We start from the raw sequence: 21,908 nt of genomic DNA on the forward strand, positions 1-21,908 counted from the left end.
AAATTCAAGGAATTTTGACATTTTCGGCTGTAGGGGCTTTAAGTGCATCGAGGTGAGATGATATTTACCAATGCAGCAATCACTATAGGAGAATATCATCCTGGCATTAGTATTCGTACTCAGGTTGATCTTACCCAAGCTATACCAGTATTGACAGGAGATCAATATATAAGAGAAGCAAAGCAGGGATTTGCTGACTGTTCTATTCTAGCTGAGTGAATAGCTGCTGGCGACAAGACATTGATCTCGCAACTGCAATGTAATTCCTCTTCACGTGATGCCAAAGAGTGGCATCATTGGGAAAATTAACCAACTGCACCCCTTGGCAAAAAAAACCCAACCCAACCCAAATGATGATAATGATTTGTTTTTGAGAAAATCACCCTCTACGCCAGGAAGTCTCAGAACACCTTACATAATATTTCAAACATATGAAAGGGTATCCGCAGTGACAGCTGTGGGCACAAGGGAGACTCGGCACCTGGCCTACAAGGAGGCATTAGTCTGCCAGCAGGGGGCGATGATTGCTGCTGTGTGTAATCCCAATTGAGTCACATAAAAAAACAATGCAACGTTTGCGCCGACTATTTAAAAAAAAAACGTCGGTGTGGAAAGTTGCGAATCAGCTTGTAGGTGGCGGCAGAGGGACATGAAGCCAGTGCGGATGGACCCACCTGGTTTGTGAGTGATGTTGTCCTTAGATCCACACTTGGAAGCCACGTGACGGACATCTACCTTCTTGGAAACAATTTGCACCTGGAATTAGGCAATATGGTAAGCCTTCTCCTGATAGCAGAAAGCATTACCATGAGCAGTAGATTGACAATAGACACATCTGGACACAAAGTTGGTTAAACGTTTATATTGTATGTATGGTGTGAATATAATACAATGTAATACAGTATATAAATGTTGTGAAATTTCCATTTTATAAAAGGATAAATTTGAGTGTTCGGTGTGAGCCACACCAGACAACGCGACAATAAAAGGTGCCAATTTGGTCAATGGTTTACACCATTGGAACCTCCTTTGCCAGTAGCAAAATATGATAATTGTTTTATTTACCCTTTTTATCTGGCAACACAACTGACAGGTGTCAGTTGTGTTGCCAGATAAAAGGGTAAAAAAAACAATTATTATTGGTCAATGGTGTCAATTTCCTGTGAAATCGTGCAACGGAAACAGCAGCCCAGAGAAATCAGCCTCGTCGTCGGAGAAGGTGTCAAATAGCTATTTAACGATATAACCACCATCACATTATCATCCTCTCCTCCAATATCGCATCATTAGCAGTGTTAAAACACTTTCATTTAATAAACACATCTTCCCAGTATTATGAGAGCTATGAGGAATAATTGCGTGTAATGTATTGTATTTAATGGAGAATATGCAAGGTCACGCAAAGTCAATTGACCGTGTGCAAATGATGACATTATATCAGGTTCAGTGACGTCATAACGATGCATCATCAATAAAGATTGATTCTCGCAAGTGTGATGCATGTCTGGAATCGTGCGCGTAAGAGAATATTCGGTGTGAAATGGGTTCGAATGACTCTTGCAGCCATTAGAGGTATTACTTTCACCACACTGTAAACAACATAATTCTCGAATTGTATCATGATCCTGATTAATGACAGCTCATCATATATCTGGGGGGGGGGGGGGGGGTGAACTGTTACACCTCTAATGTGAAGGCTAGCACGGTCACGTTAGTGTGCACGCTAAGAAAGAATTGCAAAGTCTAAAGTCAATAAAACATTTATAGGTGTGATTTTATATTAAAAACTGAGTGAAAAAATTACATGATCTATATTGGCATCAAGCCCTGCGTGGATACGTTACTCGACTTAAATGTATAAGCGGTATAATGCATGCACCTGTACAGCCCTTTTGTCAATCGATCGCTGGCTGAGGCCTCCCCATTCTGTCAGGGGTCATGGTGGGGGGGGGGGGTTATTTGACCAAATTTCACCACGCTGGGAGGTGCGGGTTGGTAAAGTGCGGGGAGTACTGACGTAGGAGCACAGTACAGTGCAACGCGCGACCACGTGGCTGTGCAGCAGCCTATAACACCTGACCGGTGCACTGCGGTCGCCCATACAACCACAATCCGGGGTCATCAACCCTGCATATATTCTGAAATCTGATGAGAACTGGTGCATTCCAGGTGATTCAGTCATAGGCGAGCAGCCTGATACAATGTCCTTGCTATTGCAGGCGTGACATTATGACGGCAAAATCCCATTAAAACGCCCTGCAATTACGGACTGGAGGAGGGCAGCAGACTTGGGATGTTTGCTGGGGTCAACAGCCATCACTAGATCAGGTGGCAAGAAAGCCAGTCTGCTGTGAGCACAGCGCTCGTGTGCAGAGGCGACGAGGCGCCAGCGTATTGGCCTTGCTAGTGGCGATGTAACGCTGCTGCGACCTTCAACTTGCCAGGAGGTGCCAGGAGGCGAAGTGTCGAGAGTCAGTGGTGTGGGCGCTGTGGGTGGCCCGACACCTCCCAATGCGTTTAGATGCGGCAAAAGGGACACCCGCACAATTTTGGACAAAATCACGGTACTGTTGAGTCTGCATTTTGCTTCCTTATGTATGATGAACTTCTATTGCACCATACGTAGCCAACCGTGCTAATCGAAGGTGCGAAGCGTGCTTAAACAAGAGGGCACGCAGTCTGATGCTGATGACAGAACCAGTCGGCTCAGTTCTGAGTCACTCGCCAGTCGTCAACTATATTTAGTATAACTGTAGTACAGTGGACAAACTTCGCGACTCCCATCTGCAACTTGCTGACCTCGTGCCCATACTGGACATCTGTGAAAAAGAGCTTCATAGCTCATCGGATTCTTCCTCCAGTCTAAATAAAGATTCTGAATCTCACCAATATCCACCGGGGTGCATTCCCTATTGGGATAATCCCCCCCCCCCCCCCCCCCCAAATGTCACGATGTGGATGTGATCCTGACGACAAGATGAGGGTTACGTTGTGAAAATCTGGGAACCTCGGCTGACTGAAACCTGCACAGGTTGCTGTGGTGCTCAGAGGTACCGCTCGGCAATCCTCGTGACAGCAGCACAGGGCAGCATGGAGGCAATGCCAAGGGCTCGACACCTCGCACCGATGGTCTTTGCACAGCCATTGGTTGTTGCAGCAAGCAATTTCATTATCGGATAAAATGTAAATGTAGGTGCTTTACAGCATTAATTTATTTTGGATCCTGTTTCTGAAAGCTCTATGGTGGCAAGATGTTACCTACCTCGCCTGGTATACATGGAAGTCGTGGGTTCTATCCCGACCCTGACACGTGTATATTCGGAGTTTGCACGTTCTCCCCGTGGTGGCGTTGGATTTTTCTACGGGTCCTCTGGTTTTTCCCTCAACATTTAGTAACACGCAGAGTATTTGGCTGATATACATCTCCACATGATAAGCCACTTCATTGGGCTATCATTTGTGGCCAGGTCGCTTCTAAAAAAAGAGCTATATATTCTTAGCTCTTTCGGTAAAGTCACGTTGAAGGGAAACAATATATATTTTATTATTTTATTGTTTCCCTTCAACGTGACTTTACCGAAAGAGCTAAGAATATGAATTACTGCAGTCACGAAAGCTTTAAATAAAAATTTAAGAGCTATATAGCTCAGTGAGCCTTACCTGGTTTAATAAAAAAAATAGTTTAGTTTTGCTTAGCAAGTCTGCCGGGCCGAGTCTAGTTGATCAGCTTATAAATCAGCCCAGCCTATTACCCAGCGGCAGTGGAAATGCAGCGCGTGTGTGTGTGAAAGTGTCACGTGGCATCCACTCCACGGTGGCAGCACAACTCACATTGCCTCCACCAGGGATGTGCTTGACATTAGCCATGGAGCCGCACTTCGACGTCACGTGGCTGAAGTCCAGTTTTTTGGTCACGATTTGGATCTGTGTGAAGCCACAGGTCAATTCAGTATATACAGTCTTTGTTCAGGCCCACATCCATTAGCAGTGACGTATCACAAGTGCCACGTCTAATAACAGCACAGCATAGGTACACGTGCAGCCCTTTGGTAAATCCACTGTTGGATGAAGGCCTCCTTATGCCCTATGGGTCATGGAGGTTATTTGACCACACCTCCCCACGCCTGCCGGATGGTGCCGTGCATCAATGATTAACCACAGACTTGACTCTCGCACCAGGGGTTGACTCTCACGTGGCCCTGTGGGCAAATTTTCTTGCAATTATCCCCGCCCAGCAATATAAATGGGGTTCCACCGCTGTCAGTTGATGGGCAGGTTGCGCGCCATGAGTTAAAGTGTGGGTACCTCTTCCAAGACGTCTGGCCCAGTGTAGAAGAGTGGGCCAAATATCCTTAGGAGCTCCCCGCCAGTGGCGTTGTGAGCAAGCAATTGCAGGGCTGCACCTTTATATTTATACCATCAAGTTCGTCAGTGCAGGATCATGAGGGGGTGGGGGGGAGCATAGATGTGTGCAGTACAACGATGGATTTTTGTTTGACTGGTGTCTGCTACCCCACGATGGGCACATGGCTGGTTCGTAAACCTCACGTGATACCTGTTCTTGTAATGCACGGAGTGTGCAATGAAACACGATGACCGAACGCCAATTTAGCCAAAATGCTGAACGAGTTGTTACTAACTTTTTTGTTAATATATGTATTTTAAAAAATCATGAGCGGAGTCTCGACTGACTTTCACTATTTATTAACTAAGAGAAGGAGTATTTTTTTTTTTTACAAAATTCCACCGATATTTTTTGTAAATGCAAAAAATAGACTTAATAAGTTAATAATAAGTTACAGTATTAGGTCTGTTCTAATAGCCTCTAATCACACGCTGATGTTTAAAATATTTCAGGGTTAAAAGTGACACATTGATGCAAAGTAATGATTCATGAATTCCTCTACCGTCTACATATCTGCATAATTAACTGTGTTGTAATGTTTTCAATGTTTCATTTGTTAAATATTAACACGATGAAAAACATGCTGTATCAATATCTCCTAAATGGTATTGCCACAATCACACAGATCTCTTCTCGTAACACACACACACACACACCTGCAAAACGTTTTATAATTGGTTTCCAGCTGAAATAATGTTTGCAGCATAATATTCGTTGGTATTCCGCATGACCTCGTCATTTTCTTCAACATTAAATCGCGCGCGGTGTTGTGCAATGTGTCACGTCGGCGCACACAACAGCCCCCCACTTTCAAACAAAACAACCTTCTTCTGCAATTCCCCCTTTTCTGAGGAAAACGACAGCAGATATTTACGTTGCGGTTATCGTTATAATCAAGACGGCAGGGGAGAAGGCGCCCTTGCGTTGGGGAGGCGGTGGTCGAGAGAGTGCAAGCCGAGCGGCGGTAACCGGCCGCATCACACAGCTGCAGTCGGCGGCTCAGCAGGGTGACCCACATGGGTTTGACAGCACAGCTGACGCCCCTGCAGCCTCGCTATCTGGGTCACTTGACGTGCACAGAGCCATGCGACGACCTCCTCTGCAATGACGACGCGCACAGCGGGCGGGCGGGCGGGCGGGCGGCTTCCCCTGTCCCCCGAAGCTTCCAATTCGTGCATCGGCATTACATTCGAAACAGGTGAATCAGAATCCGAATGGGAATCCGATGAGCTTAAAAGCGTTTTGTTACGCAGATGTCCAGTAGGTAACAACTGTGCGAGCCCCCTGTGAGCCAAACGAAGCTGTGATGTAAAGTCTTAGATCAATGAACGGATTAGTGGAGCCTTCGTAAAAAAAAAATAATCACCAGGTCTGATGTAAAATTTTCCACGACCGTATGAGGAGATGGTATTCTGCTGATGCAGGAACGTCACATTGTTCGCGCCCACACAACGAAAGATTAACGATGACGGGAAAGGTCACGTTGAGAGGAATGACAAAACAAGTTTGGGGGAATGTTTTAAATGTCTAAGGAGGGTGGGCAATGACAGCTTGAAGGTGTTCAGCAAACATTTATATTTAAAAAAAAGTGTCATGGCTCTGTTCCACACCTGAGACAATTACATGGACGACTCAATTGCAGAATGAATGCGGATATTTTTAAATGACAGAACATCTGTGATGTCCCGCTTTATTACACACCTTTAGGCGCACATTATATTTGCTCAGCTACAATTATTTAGCTGTCAGTGTGTTGCACAAGAAGACACACACCCGTACAATTGCACCTTCAAGTTCATTTTATGCAAGTGTCTGCATGACTGACGATTCGGCCGGGTTCGCATTAGGCGAGTAACGATGTGCCAAATCACCAAACGAAACTCACTCTTACCCTCACAAAATATGCATCGCATTGCGAGTGTGACAATCAATCAAATGCCACGTATTCCAATTGACAGCTGAAGTTACATTCATAGACTCCTCACGGGGTGAACACAACTGTTGAGACGGGACGGGAAGTCAAAACGAGATTCACGGCCTGGGATCATTGCGTTTTATCGAATCGCTGGTGGGGAAAATGTAGGGTGGTGGGCGAATCACCGCATGTCTGGTCCACGCCAAGCGAGCAAACCAGCAGGAGGTACTGAAGGATAGCTGCCATGAGCGGCATCCACTGACGTGCAAGACATCTGCTTCACCCCCCTTTCCCTTCTTTCCTTCCCCGCATCCCCTCGCCATGCACACAGCAGGCGAAGCGAGCTGAAGGGGATCGAGCAGAGCAAGTGCAACAGAGTCACTCGTGCTAGCGGTGGGCGCTAATCCACTCTGATGTGTGAGCTAAGGCGTGCGCGCGCGCGCGTGTGTGTATATATGCGTCTGCTCAAATGAATGTCCCTCTTGTGCGCATGTGTACAAAACAATCCCATGGCTTTGTATGGAAATCTCTGTCAGACAGCCACAAGGCGTATGAACTTGAGATAGAGGCAGTGCAATTCGCGAGCACAAAGCATCTCTGCGGTGTGCGATGATTTTCCAAGTCTTGCTCTGCTACTGTCTAGCAAAGATTCTCGACGATGTTAAGCCAAGTCTTCTCTGGACGGGTTCCAAAGGGGGAGTGCTTTTAACAAGAGTGCATGAGGCCAAACTCGCCGATCAAAATAAATTGACTATATATCTCAAATTGGACCATTACTGTAATATCCCATAACCGCACACCGTAAACGTCGTCATTGCACTGCACACACACACGTGTGTGAGCCTTATCTTGCGCCGGTGTTCATACGCATTCTATTCGTGCCGAGGTACGCCTTGCGAAATAACATCGCGTTCTAAATTGCATCTCGTTTTGAGATGGAACGATATATATATTAGAATGTGTATTTATACTGGAGGAATTTGATGAGCAATAAAGCTCTTTTTCACAGATGCCCAGTAAAGAGAGAGTACGAGAGCATATTGTTTCTATTGAGAATCGGCAGGCAGTCACAGGCGGAGGGGAGAAAGAAGGACTGGAGCCTGGTACTGAACAGGTTTAGGGAGTTGGTCTGCACAGATGGCAGGGGGGGGGGGATCTAGAACATGGTGGGCAGCAAAGAGAACGAGCCACCTCCCACTGAGCCAGGATTGAGCAAATACAATTCACAATACAATTCACAAATACAATTCACAATACAATTCACAATACAATTCACAAATACAATTCACAATACGACTTGAATCTACACAGGGTGTAAATGCAGCAGCAGCTTAAGACGTGGTCTTATCAGAACACCCTTAGAACATCACGGTCGCAATTTTATCAATTGTTTGGGGAAGGCCTGATGTATTTTCTTAGTACGTACAGAGTTTACATATGTAATGGATAACTCATATATTTTAATGTTAAAACACAGCTCGTATTCAGAACCAGCATAACCGAATACTGTCGTGTCGAATGTCGGCTGAAATACATTGAACCACCTACCCCTTTATTGTTTCCCTAAAATAATAAAATATATATTATTTTATTGTTTCCCTTCAACGTGACTTTACCGAAAGAGCTAAGAATATGAATTACTGCAGTCACGAAAGCTTTAAATCAAAATTTCACCCACCCCTTGCTGACAGAATAGTTACCACCTGATATAAGTTCCGTGCCGCGAGTGTTAATTGAACTGAGTTTGCAAAGTCCCATTACATGTATTACTGCTGTTGCTGTGATCTTATTTGCTATCAAAATTGTATTTGAGTGTATTCTTATACATGATAATGAATATCATTATTCTATCCGCATTGAATAGAGTATCTATTCACTCTCAGCTATCATTATTAACGTCTGACCTGTCCCCTACTGGACATCTGTGAAAAATTGCTTTGTAGCTCATCGGATTCCTTCAGTGTAAATAAATATTCTGATTCTGAATACAGATGCATTTCAGCTGCATCAATTCAAATGGCGTTGAATACACTTTGCATGGTTTCATCTGCTAACTCGAAATTAACCTGTGTAATCTGGACCCGTAATAGGTTTGAAAACATAAGGGCGCTAACCAGAAATGTCTCAAATTTTGATTTAAAGCTTTCGTGACTGCAGGGATTCATATTCTTGGTTCTTTCGGTAAAGTAACGTAGAAGGGAAACAATAAAATAATAAAAATAAAAAAAACAATAAAATTCTCACGACGTTTCGACTGCAACACAAGCAATCATCATCAGGTGTGAAAACCACAGCAATAATTTTTTTAAAAAGTGGCGGGTTTTTTTCTTCAAATTTTCTTGCTGTGGTTTTCACACCCGATGACGATTGCTTGTGTTGCAGTCGAAACGTCGTGAGAATTTTATCGTTTCATATTTTTATTATTTTATTGTTTCCCTTCCACGTGACTTTACCGAAAGAACCAAGAATACAGAAATGTCATGCCACTGCTGACAGAAGGGCCTGCAGTAGAGTGGAGCTACAGAGAGTATATGGCATTGGCCTACTCTTCCGCACTGGTCAGACCTCTCAGAAGAGGTGGGCGCACTCACAACCTTACTCGGCAACACCAAGGGCTGCTGACATTCTATATCGGCGATTAACTCGTCTCAATCCGCACTGATGCATTGGCCTACTCAAGAACGTGAACCCGACAAGACATGAAGCTGCAAAAATAAGAATGGTACTGTTCACCTTTTGGCGTTCTCTGGTCTAATAACACTGCTGGTGAGACAAGGCCACACAGAATGGCTGTCTCTGTTGTCGTCCAAACGATGTGCAAATAAAACAATGCATATATTATATTCTTGGTTCTTTCGGTAAAGTCACGTAGAAGGGAAACAATAAAATAAAATAAAAATTTATCTTGCTCTGGTTTTCACACCTGACGATGATTGCTTGTGTTGCAGTCGAAACATCGTGATAATTTTATTTGTTTTATATTTTTATTATTTTATTGTTTCCCTTCTACGTGACTTTACCGAAAGAACCAAGAATATGAATCCCTGCAGTCACGAAAGCTTTAAACCAAAATGCATATATTATCAGAGATACCATGTTTGTTTGCGTGTTTTGCTGCCACAAGTACGTGTGATTAATGCAGACTAGATGCCTTGCAATAGATGTCTATTTTGGTGTTTAAACGTCTTAACACCTCCTGTTTTATCGCCAGAAAGGGTCAAGCCTATTCTTATTTTTTATAATTTTCACACCGGAAAAATGTCCCAATGGATTTTCAGCCACAATAACACTTTCTGAAAGACATTCATCTCACAGTTACAAAATCCTTGCTTGCCCATAGCGCACGGCTTTTGTCTTCCCCCCCCCCCCCCACCCGTGCCCAGTGCCGTACCTTGCCACCGGCTGGCTGGTGCTTGATGTTGTCGGTGGAGCCGATCTTGGATCGCACCGCCTTCAGGTTGGGGTTTGGCGCCGTGCCCACGGGCGACTTGGGCGTCATCAGGGTGCGAGAGGCCTTCTTCTCGCCGGGGGTGGTTGGCACCGAGCGTGAGGCCCCGCCCGGCGTGGCCCCCGCACCGCGCCCGCCGCTCGCCGGCGTGGCTGAGCTCCGGGAGGCCCCGGGCGCGCCGGGCGCTCGGGGGACCATCGAGGTGCGAGCTGAGCCCGGTGGACGGCCCACGGTGCCGGCCGCGCCCGGGGTGGTGACGGGCGCGGCGCCGCCGCCCTTCTTACCGGCACCTGCCAAGACCGACCGCCGGAGAATGAAAAACATTGCCGTCGTCGCCCGATTTCGACAAAATGCTCCACTCGGGTTGGGGCGCGCAGCAAAGTGGGGCGCTCTGCTAAATGCTGCAACGCGAAAATTAAGACTTTGCGCGACATTCAACTTGGAACAGTTTGAACCCCGTGCCCCTACCGGACATCTGTGACAAAAAGAGCTTTTGCAGCGCATCGGATTCCTCCGGTATGAATATATATATTCAGATGTATTCTGACTGTGCGGGGGATGGGGGTCGCACCTGTGGATACCGGAGACTTCTGCTGGGTCATCCTGGGCTTGGTGCAGCGGTCTGCGAGCAGAGCTGTGCGCAAGGCGGTGGGTGTGAGGGTGAACGCAAGAGAGTCCGTGAACCTAGTAGCAGGGGATTTTTGAGCACCAGCTGAAAGCAGCCTAGCAACATTCCCCTGAGTGACATCACTGTAGAGTCGTAGCTGCTCCCATTTGTTATAAATTATAGGCTGCGGCTTGTTGCTGCTGCTAAAATCATGCACAAGGTAGTCATTTAATTCGAGTGATAAAATTAAAGAGGATAACGATACAATTTAAGAAATGTAAAATTTTGCTTCGAGAATTGTACTGTAATTTGCAAACCATCGTAGCATTGAAGCTTGTAGTCAAGACAAATAATGCACTTCAAATGCATGGAATTCCAATTTAAATCGTGTGGGAACTAAATATTTTTGTTTTGCAAAGCAGCGTTTTACACATCACTCCAGTTTCATCATCAATGGCACACAATAACTATCCATTAAAATGTTAAAAACATACATCTTTCTAGATTTGAATCTTTCGTGACTGCAAGGATTCATACTCTTTGGTCTTTTCGGTAAAGTCACGTAGGTAAAATAAAATAAATGAAAACAACTAAATTAAATCACGACGTTTCGGAGGCAACACAAGCTTCCGTCTTCAGGTGGAACAGTCACAGCTAAATAGCTGTATCAGCTAAATAGCTGTATTAGATAAATAGCTGTATCAGCAAACATCTTCATTATATTTGTTACAAACTGTAATTAAGGAGCCACTGGACACATTTATTTAGAGCACCGTTCCTAATGCACCCATTCAACACAATCATGGAAGTATTTTTGTATCACTCTGAATAGCGCTTTTCACTTAAACGCACACCCTGTAGCCATGTAAAATACCGTCATAACAATGTAGACACTGTAATCACAATGCTACCCATTCCAGCCATCGTTTCTACCTCAAGAATGGCAGCTGTATTCTTAGCTCTTTCGGTAAAGTCACGTCGAAGGGAAACAATAAAATAATAAAATATATATAAAACAATAAAAATTATCACGACGTTTCGACCATATTTACTTATTTAAATTTATGCAAACCGACACACCTGATGACGACCGTTTGTGTTATGGTCGAAACGTCGTGAGAATTGTTATTGTTTTATATATTGTATTATTTTATTGTTTCCCTTCAACGTGACTTTACCGAAAGAGCTAAGAATATGAATTACTGCAGTCACGAAAGCTTTAAATCCAAATTTAATGGCAGCTGTGTTCAGTCACTATCTTAAGAGTATACGAGATGACCTAACTACACGATAAAAAAAAATTATAATTGTATTACAAATCAAGAATGTGCAGTGCAATAAGGCAGGATAAATCTATTCAAATTGCTAAAAAAAAATTACAAAATAAATTTGGTTCTACATTGTCGACTTATTCTATGCGCTCGGGATTAGTTAAGCATGCACAAGCCATAACGCTATGAAATAAACCTACACTCTTTGCTCATGTCGCTTGAACCGCAAGCACATACATCGACGTTGGATGAACAATAATTGTTCGCACACAGCACACGAGCGAGCACAATTGCGCGAGCGAGCACTCACAGGTCGGCCGTGTCGGGCTGGCGACAGCAGCGATGGGCGCCTTCGCGGTCACAGAGACAGCGGCAGCGGTGGGACCGGCTGCGGTAGCGGCTGCCGGTCTGGGGGACTTCTCCGTGGCGGCCGGGATGCTCGGTTTGGCTCTCAAGGTGCTCGTCAACTTCGCCACGTCCTGCTTCACAGCCAGGGTGGACCTCGCCGAGGCGGGCGCGGAGGATCTGAGCGCAGAACCACTCGTCGCGGGCGCCGGATGCTTCTCGGAGGCGGGGGCGGAGGGTCTGGCCGGCCTGCTTGCTGTCTTCGTCGAAGAGATGGCCGGTGTCATCCCCAGCCGGGTTTTCTGTTCGCCCGCACGCTTGGCTGACACCGCCGCCCTGGCTTCGGCAGCGCTCTAAATTGGGGCGGTGTTTTGGGGACAATGCAATCAGGCACCGGATTTTTCGTGGAACCAAGTGTTTGCACGTCAACTTAATTCCGTCTCACACGCGCAGGCAAAGGAGGGATGACTTTTAGTCGTGCAACGAGGAGTGGCGCTGCCAACCCCAGCCCACGGGGCAGAATTCTAAAAAAAAAATGAGTAGCGTGCATTACGAAACACCTGGGGGCAAATTTCTGCCCGCAAAAATTGCAAGAGGGAGTATATTTATAGCTGTACTGTATTCAATGTTTTTTTTTTATATATATGGCAATAATGTACGTGTAAAGCTGTAATGTGAAAAACACACAACCATGCAAAGAAAGCATAGCCAGGTTTTGATGTTATTCTCTCTTGTTGTCACATGTTGTGACTTAAATAATGAAAACAAAGGCAAAGTTAATCATGAATAAGGACCATTTTTCCCCTCCACATCTATTTAGCCATGGTCAATTACTTTACACACAACGGCAGGGCCCAACTGCTATAATGTAGAGTTAGATAGTGACCTCAATTTTAACCTCTATTCAAAACCACCCAATTTCATCTTCGGTCTTACTCCATTACAGCAGCATAGAGGATGTAATTTATCTTAAATTGCCTACACCGTTTTACCGATTTCATCCGTTGAGGATTCTACACATTTGCTTCATGTATATCTAAATAAACGACCATTGTACTCATATTCTTGGTTCTTTCGGTAAAGTCACGTAGATAGAAAAAAAAAGCAAAAAACCCACGACGTTTCGATCACAACACAAGCGGTCTTCTTGATTTTTGTTTTCTATCTACGTGACTTTGCCGAAAGAATCAATAATATGAATTCCTGCAGTCAGGAAAGTTTAGACCATTGTACTCGTTCTGTTGAAAACAGGACATATTGCAGATGTAGTGACATCGGGGATGTCACTGTATGGTGCCCAGAAGGGCCGTGCTGTTCGGTGTTCCTACATCATGGACAGCACCGTGTGGGTGGCTGTGTGTAACACCAGCCCTAGCGTGGACAGCACCGTGTGGGTGGCTGTGTGTAACACCAGCCCTAGCGTGGACAGCACCGTGTGGGTGGCTGTGTGTAACACCAGCCCTAGCGTGGACAGCACCGTGTGGGTGGCTGTGTGTAACACCAGCCCTAGCGTGGACAGCACCGTGAGGGTGGCTGTGTGTAACACCAGCCCTAGCGTGGACAGCACCGTGTGGGTGGCTGTGTGTAACACCAGCCCTAGCGTGGACAGCACCGTGTGGGTGGCAGTGTGTAACACCAGCCCTAGCGTGGACAGCACCGTGTGGGTGGCTGTGTGTAACACCAGCCCTAGCGTGGACAGCACCGTGTGGGTGGCTGTGTGTAACACCAGCCCTAGCGTGGACAGCACCGTGTGGGTGGCTGTGTGTAACACCAGCCCTAGCGTGGACAGCACCGTGAGGGTGGCTGTGTGTAACACCAGCCCTAGCGTGGACAGCACCGTGTGGGTGGCTGTGTGTAACACCAGCCCTAGCGTGGACAGCACCGTGTGGGTGGCTGTGTGTAACACCAGCCCTAGCGTGGACAGCACCGTGTGGGTGGCTGTGCGTAACACCAGCCCTAGAGGGGCTTGGTGAGCACTGGGATAGTGCGGGCACCACGCATAGCGTGTGGTGCGGGCTCCCACCAGGGGGAGTGGGAGAGTGTCAGCCCAGGGGCAGGGTTGACCCGGGCCATGGCACTCTGGTTGACCCCGTAGACACGTGATCCGGTATGTACACACAGGGGGCCCCAGGTGGGGGGACTAGGCGGTGATCACGTGTCCAGGGAGAGCTCTTGAGAAGGATCGAGAGGGAACGAGAATGCTCGAGAAGACGGGCGGGGCCGAGGGCGGAGAGGCCCCGACCGTTGGGGGATATAAGGCGGGTCCCTGAGAGGGACCGGGGTCGCTGCATTCTACAAGCGGGAAGCTCTACGTCTCAAGCTGGAAGCTCTTAGTCTTACGAGGCAACCACGTGGTCGGAGACCCGAGTGAGGGTCCGACCCTTCGTAGCAGTAACCCCCCTGTATAGTGTAGTTAGCTGGTCACCACCCTAGGCTGTATCGGTAAAGGGGCCGTTACCCCTTTGTGTTACAGTGTTACAATACATGTGTTGCCTCTAAAAGGAGCAACGGCTGTGACTCAGTTGGACTCACTACACAGAGATACAGATGGCAAAGGCATACTCATGCAGCTAGAAACACGTTTTGTGCTCAGGACGATATGAAAAGGTAGAATATGCACTTTACAGTATGTGTGTATGTTGAACTTCTTTCGCGCCGTACGTAGCCGACCATGCTAATCGGAGGTACGCGGGAAGACAACAAACTAGTTAATCTGCATACAGTGCAACACACATATATAATTTTATTTCATTGTTTGATGCTCTAAACTTTAAATGGGGATTCATTGGGAATCTTCTAAAATTAGCTTGCCACATGCCTCTCTGGCTTATACACAAGGTAGTAGAACTAATTTGCTTTGGCAGTATTCAATTTGAATAAAGGGGTGGAGAAGTGGAGCGGAGCAGTGGTTAGCACCATGCTCGATGAACTCGGCAAACCTGCGTTTCATTTCCGGTCAAGGCTTACAAGAGTGGTGATATCCGAACTGGTTCTGGGCACCGATTCTCCTTCGCCAACCTGCAATGACCAGCATGGAGTATGCTCAAACAACTACCATAACTAACATCTGTGAAAAAGGAGCTTTATAGCTCTTCGTATGCCTCCAGTATAAATACATATTCTGATTCTGAACCAGGAGTGGCTTTCCAAAAGGGTTGTACATTGCAATACTTTTAATATTTTTTAATAACAATAAAAAAACAGTCCAGAATTGTTCAATGCAAAAATATAAAACTTCCTGTCTGTAAATAGTTAAGACAAATTAATGATTTATAGATTGCTCAAAGGACCGATTCAAATAGTTTCGAGCAAGCGTTCAACGCCAACCTATAAACATTCCAGGGCAAAGGTAAAGCGCTTCCATTTGGAACTCTTGCAGAGAAGTGCTTTACCATGTCTGTTAAAAAGCAGTCCGTGGAAGTAGGTATCAGAGAAACACTTCCAAGATCCCTTTACACGAACCATTAAAAAATGCACACACAAGGAGGCACACTTCCCTACAAATCCTATTCGAGAGAAATACTTATCGCACGGCAGCCAAAAGCGTAAAATCTTTGGACCTAAAATTTTTGCCAGATGAAATAACATTACAATTACATATAAAATTGAAAACCAAATGTCACGTGATGTGGCTTTTGTTCAGTGAATACTGACCATGTTGAGGCTCTAGTAACGTGACTACTACACCTGAGAAGTCGATTTAATCATGCGTGGCGGAAACCCAGAATTGAATGCAGAATCTCAGTGGTGCCGGCTCAGTGTTCTTGCATCTCTTCCCCCCACCCCCCCGAAGATGAGGATTCTTTGGGGGTGATCTAAAAAAATAACCTTAGAAAATTAAGTGGTTCAATGGTTGAATCCTAAAGATTGCAATTAAACACGGACATCACTTGGCAGATAAGCCATGGGGGGGAGGGGGGGTTCCTATTTTTTGCACCTATTAATTTTTCCATGAATACTGTACCTGGAATCAGGTCTGTGGGTCCCTACGTACATGTAAACACGTAAATTAGTCAAACATTATTAAGTTGCAACTATATATCTATACACACACATCTGTCATCACCAATAGCTTCACATAGACCTCGCATAGTCCTTAATAGACACGTCAAACCGGTCGTCAAAGCCATTTGAGCAGACAATAATAGCAAGTGTTGTCGTTAATTCCATGTTTCCACCTCACAGTGTCCACTTACAACCCTGCTGCTTTTATAATTACAGTGGTCAATAATCATAGTTGTGTATTCACAGTGAGCGCTGATATCCAAAGCCCTACCCATCCTGAAAAATGGATCGTTTCTTGAGGGGGCTTTTGAGGTTGCAGAAAATAGACCTGCTATCTTATATATATTCTCCTAATATTAAATGTTAAAGGTCATTCATAGACCTCCCTGTCAACGTGAAGGCAGTATTTTCTTTGTAATGTGTAGCTGTGCAGTGCTGTCGATGCCGCAGTTTAGAGCTCACATTCAGCTATGGTTGGTTATCTGTTGTCGGAATGAGGCAAATATGATTTTCATTGCTTGTTGGCATCAGCACTCTGACCAAATATTACTGCGCTATTCGATCTTTTTATTGGCAGCAGATGGTCAGAACGATCTGTGCTATTTCACATTCCTACAACCTTTGGCTATGTATGAGGCCTTTGGTGCCTTACGAGGTCAGCTGTGGGTTTTGCATCGCCTAGAATGACTTCGTAGGACAATCCTTGAGTGGCAATCCTTGCCACAGCAATTGCAAGTGAATGCGGTGGCATTTCCAGAGGTGTGTGCCGCTTTTTTTTCTTGACGTAGCTCCCTCTTGGTCTGCCAAGCAGTGTGTCTATTCAAATCGTCTCTCCTGAGGTCTGTTTTCACAGCCTGCTGCCAGATGAGTCGGTCGCCGGCAGTTTGCTCCCAGTCCCCTGAATCGATCTCGCAGCTCTTCGTGTTCCGTTTGCATATACATCTCAACCAAATAACTACGGTACACTATTTACATTACCCAGTAGCCACGATTTCTGACTTCACTTCAAATTCCTGCCTTGCTACACTTTAACCGTTCAGCGTGCAAGATCAGTGGAAACCATCTCTGAGCAAAGCGCCGAGGAATGTTTTTTTAATGCCTGCATAACGTTTGTTAAGGGTTGCGAAAGCACACTCCTTTGACATTAACCAAGTGGTCTGAAATAAAGCAAATTGCTTTCCGCAACCATGCGATTCGCTGGAGTCGTTTTATCCACCGACTACTCAGCGACAGCGCCGCACGCGTCAAAGGCATTTCAACACACAAAGAACGATTTATATTCTTGGTTCTTTCGGCAAAGTCACGTTGAAGGGAAACAATAAAATAATAAATAAAAATATAAAACAATATAGTGTTTTATATATATTTATTGTTTTATATATTTTTATTATTTTATTGTTTCCCTTCAACGTGACTTTACCGAATGAACCAAGAATATGAATTACTGCAGTCACGAAAGCTTTAAATCAAAAAAGAGAACGATTTGTTTAACAGTTTGACCGCACAGCTCGAGCAAAAACAGACATTGTTGTACATACAACCAAAATGTCTCTCGCGTGTTGATGGGACATCATAAGGGCTTAGACAAAGGGAACGCTTTTGTAATATGCGAAAGAACTCCTCAGTTATTCCCTCATACAGATGCAGCACCCTTAACAGAGTGTACAGTGTGGTAGTTAAAGGAGGACATCAGTTATTACGCTGATGTGTTTCCTTCTATCTGCTTATCCTAGCATCAATGATCCTGGAGCAAAACTACATATCATACAAGGGTGCTCTGGAACAAAAAAAAAGCTCTGGACATTTGAAAGCGTTACAACAACAAAAATAAACAAACTCAGCCGTTATTCCACCACAGGGTAAAACATCAACGGCTGCATTGGTGCCAATAGCACGGCTCCACTATTCCTGTGACCATCTGCGGTAAGTGTACGCGGCTGATGAGAACTGCCGAGTGAGTGAGTGTGCGCTGATGCTGCATTGTCATTTCTAACAAGCAGCATTATCGGAATAATTTGCCTTCCATTAACACGAAGGGCCTTAGTTGGCGCAGCAGTATCTGTGTTGTACGTATGTTGAACTTCTTTTGCACCGTGCGTAGCCAACCGTTCTAAACTGAGGTTGCGGGGGAAGGACAACAAACTAAGCACAAAAAGCAGTTTAAGTAAATGAGTTTTCAATTTAGATGTCAAAGCGCATAGCTCCGGTGGCTTCCTAATATCAGAAGCACATCTGAAAGTGCGCACTGCAGTGAATGCAGTGTTTACAGTCCCAAGGCTGCACGTTCATATCTCGGCGGCTGGCAACTCGTTTTATCCCTCTGGAGTTGCTATAGTGAGTGCCACTTTGTGGGGAGTCAGCAAGTGGCTGTTCAATAGAAAGCCTCGCCTCAACCATAGGAAGGAGGAATTTCCACCACGCTTGGCTCAGCACTGCACACTGGAGATTAGAGCTGCCCCACACGAGATGTCGTGTTAATTCACCCGGATTTTTTTTTCTCTTATTTAATAGCAGGCATGTTCGGTCAACACACAGACGAGCTTGTGAAAAATGACTGCTACATAATTATTCAGAATCCTTAAAGGACATTCGTGTTTGACATACTGTAGTAAAACAATATACTCTATATAAAAATACAACTTGATATGCTCATTTAAAGTACATTTCAGAACCTTCATATTTCAGGATCCATACTTAAATCCATTTGGGTTTCCCCATCTCTGGCTCTGTGCCAGTTATCAGCTGAAGGGCAAAACATCCTTTATTTGTCGTAACTCACCCTCCGTGCCCGAAAGGAAGGGCTTTTATGGCTCCACTAAAACAACGAGCCACAGCACGATCAGTGCCCGTGGCTCTCACCCACCATCAACCTGTCAGCTGACTGCATTTGCCTTCATCAGGACATCATTCTCTGCCGTTCTCCTTCCGATTTTTTGCCGACATAACTTAACTTGATTTTCACGGCATTGGCCTGTTTGCCACTCTCAAAGTCAAAGCGATGTACAATAGTGCACTTGTTTTTTTTAGTAGTCATTCGAATGAAACAGTGAAACAGAATAATAATAATAATCATACGGTAATGCCGATTTTTACCCAGGAGAGCTGTGAGTCTCGAGACTTTTTTGCAATGGGTCCAACAGTGAGATGTTTGTGGTAGTTTTGGCGAATGCAAATGAGTTGAGCAGTAACCTGGCTCAGCTCTGGGTTTGGCACAGGATATCATGGGTCTTGGACATGCAGCTGGACATCTGTGAAAAGGAACTTCATAGCTCATCGGATTCCTCCAGGCTAAGTAAATATTCTGATTCTGACATGGCACAGGATATCATGGGTCTTGGACATGCAGCTGGACATCTGTGAAAAGGAACTTCATAGCTCATCGGATTCCTCCAGGCTGAATACATATTCTGATTCTGACATGAGCACAGACATCGGCCCGCTTAGCCTTCTACCCACACAGCCACATGACGCTTAATGTTAATGAAACATTATCAGTTTGTTAGCAGTAGGCTGAAGTCTCACCAGCCTACAATTTTGTTAATTAAAAAAAACACACACTTAGTCGCTGTTAATGAATGTTGCATGTGGAGAGCATCTCCATGACGTTCGTGTTTTTACCACACATTCTCTAAGAGGGCTCCATTTGCTCTAACGATCTGCACTCCTCACTCATCTCCCACGCGTTCCACAGAGAAGACCACCAGGTTTTAGGTGCATTTCCTATTCTAGCTACATTACCTATTCTATAAAATGCTATACACAATACAAAAAAACGACAGGAGCGCAACATATAGGGAAGGTAAGGAAATCACTATAAATAAATATACTCAAACTAAACTATTTTTTGTATTTTACAGAGTAAAACTCACTTCGCTATTTTTTAGAAGCGACCTGGCCGCAAATGATAGCTCAATGAAGTGGCTTATGGTTAGAAAATTTGTAGCAGTAAATACTCTAAACGCATGTTTATAAATGTGGAGGAAAAAAACACAAGAGGACCCGGAGAAAAAGCCACACGACAACGGGGAGAACATGCAAACTCCAAATATACAGACGTCAGACTACGGGATCGATCCCACGACCTCCTGTATACCAGGCGAGGTAGTTAACATCTCGCTACACCGTGGCACCCATCCCTGCCCATGGCTTAAGGCCATGTTGTCACGGGGATCAAAATTATATTTAGAGGCAGAGTCTTGGGAATTAAGAGGTGAGCTTAATACCTAAAGGTCACTCAGCTTACCGACTAACACCAAGTGTCAATGGCCTCTGGCGTTTGTCAGGCAGGGGTCCTCATCGCGTACTAATCACGTGCCTTTTCAGTGCACATCTCTCTCACAAATGATTGTAAATGAAACGACCTCCTGTATACCAGGCGAGGTAGTTAACATCTCGCTACACCGTGGCACCCATCCCTGCCCATGGCTTAAGGCCATGTTGTCACGGGGATCAAAATTATATTTAGAGGCAGAGTCTTGGGAATTAAGAGGTGAGCTTAATACCTAAAGGTCACTCAGCTTACCGACTAACACCAAGTGTCAATGGCCCCTGCCGTTTGTCAGGCAGGGGTCCTCATCGCGTACTAATCACGTGCCTTTTCAGTGCACATCTCTCTCACAAATTATTGTAAATGAAAAAAAAAATCCTGGACTCATAAACATTATCCTGACATTTTTTTCTTCGATTAAAATACGAAAAAAAATCCAACAAGCAGTGTTGCCAGAATGCCACTTGATATGTTGAATTACATCGAAATTATATATTTTATAAGCTAAGTTTTTTTTTGTTATCGTCGAGTTCAGAGAATGATCAATTGCGTTACAAACTGCTTAAAGAGTGCAACGTAAAATTATTGAGAAATGGAGCCCTGGAAAATGGAGGTGGAACCCTCTTCAGAGGCAAAGCCCTGGGCAAAACCACACGTGGAGGCGCCTGGCTCTGTCTCACCTGCTCCATCCGTACTGCAGGCCGCACTCGGGCAGATCCGGTGCTGATAGGGGCTGAGATGTGCGAAGTCTGCATGGCTATTTTAGCCGATCTGTCAGGACGTGATGGGACTTGTTTCGACGGGGCCGGAGGTGTTTTGCATTTGACCGCCATGGGGAGAGCCTGACTTTTTGGGACTGGAAGCTACATGCGACAACAATGGAAGATACAGGTTTGAATAAAAGTGCGTCAGGGGCAACATTCGCAAAGGCAAGCTTGCCTGCAGAAATTGCACGGCTGCCAGACTGAACTGATTTGTGGACAACAAAGGAAAGCGAATAAGAGTTGTGCAAAAACAAGGCATAATCAGGAAAACAAATTAAATGCAGATGCGAAACAAGAGTAGGCCTTGTTCCACTGGCCATGGTTTATAGTGAAGGCAGTACGAGATAAAGCTGGATCATAATGATAAAAACAAAATTGGCATGCAAACAGTGATAAGATGTGACGGGCGTTTCCATGCATGCAGCGCTCACCTTGAGCTTCTTATTTGGGCTGGAAGGCGCCTCTTTCCGAGGACTGACCTCCACAGATTTACCGTCACCGGCCTTGGATTGAACTGAATGGGAACAAACACAGGGTCGTAAGAAACCGTTGCCAAGCGTCTTTCTTTTTTTTGGGAAACTACTACGTGGAACTGCGCACAAATGCGGCACAGTTGTAAAAGGTCATTAGCAGTCGACTAAGGCAGTCGTGAACTTTTTTGGAACTGCTCAACGTGTACAAAAAAAAAGACAATTGCTTTGTGTGTCCGGAATAAATGGCAAAACAATTGCATCGTGGAAGCCTTTACAAAACACAAGTGGAAATCAGTTTGAAAATAAAATGTATTTTTTTCTTAAAAAGTATTTCAACTGTACACAGATATTGACATTTTTTTCTTAAAGAAAATAGACAGGACCTTTTTTTTACGTTTGGAAATTTAA

The 21,908-nt window shown here is 45.0% G+C and overlaps 1 protein-coding gene across 1 annotated transcript in view; it reads right to left on the reverse strand.

Annotated features, from left to right (window-relative positions):
• Window positions 1-21,908, reverse strand: part of LOC116948808 (uncharacterized) — a 65,560-nt gene that overhangs the window by 6,233 nt on the left and 37,419 nt on the right. Inside the window, exons 9-15 of the mRNA XM_076069223.1 lie at window positions 21,459-21,541; window positions 20,944-21,126; window positions 11,957-12,344; window positions 10,340-10,402; window positions 9,712-10,058; window positions 3,832-3,924; window positions 675-756 (exon numbers count right to left, since the gene is read on the reverse strand). Of these exons, the coding sequence (XP_075925338.1) occupies window positions 675-756; window positions 3,832-3,924; window positions 9,712-10,058; window positions 10,340-10,402; window positions 11,957-12,344; window positions 20,944-21,126; window positions 21,459-21,541 (1,239 nt within the window). The remainder of the gene's footprint in view (window positions 1-674; window positions 757-3,831; window positions 3,925-9,711; window positions 10,059-10,339; window positions 10,403-11,956; window positions 12,345-20,943; window positions 21,127-21,458; window positions 21,542-21,908) is intronic.

The sequence above is a fragment of the Petromyzon marinus genome, chromosome 2 (genome assembly GCF_048934315.1).
Source record: "Petromyzon marinus isolate PM22_M1 ecotype Great Lakes invasive population chromosome 2, UKy_Petmar_22M1.pri1.0, whole genome shotgun sequence".
In the NCBI taxonomy this organism is placed as follows: Eukaryota; Metazoa; Chordata; class Hyperoartia; order Petromyzontiformes; family Petromyzontidae; genus Petromyzon; species Petromyzon marinus.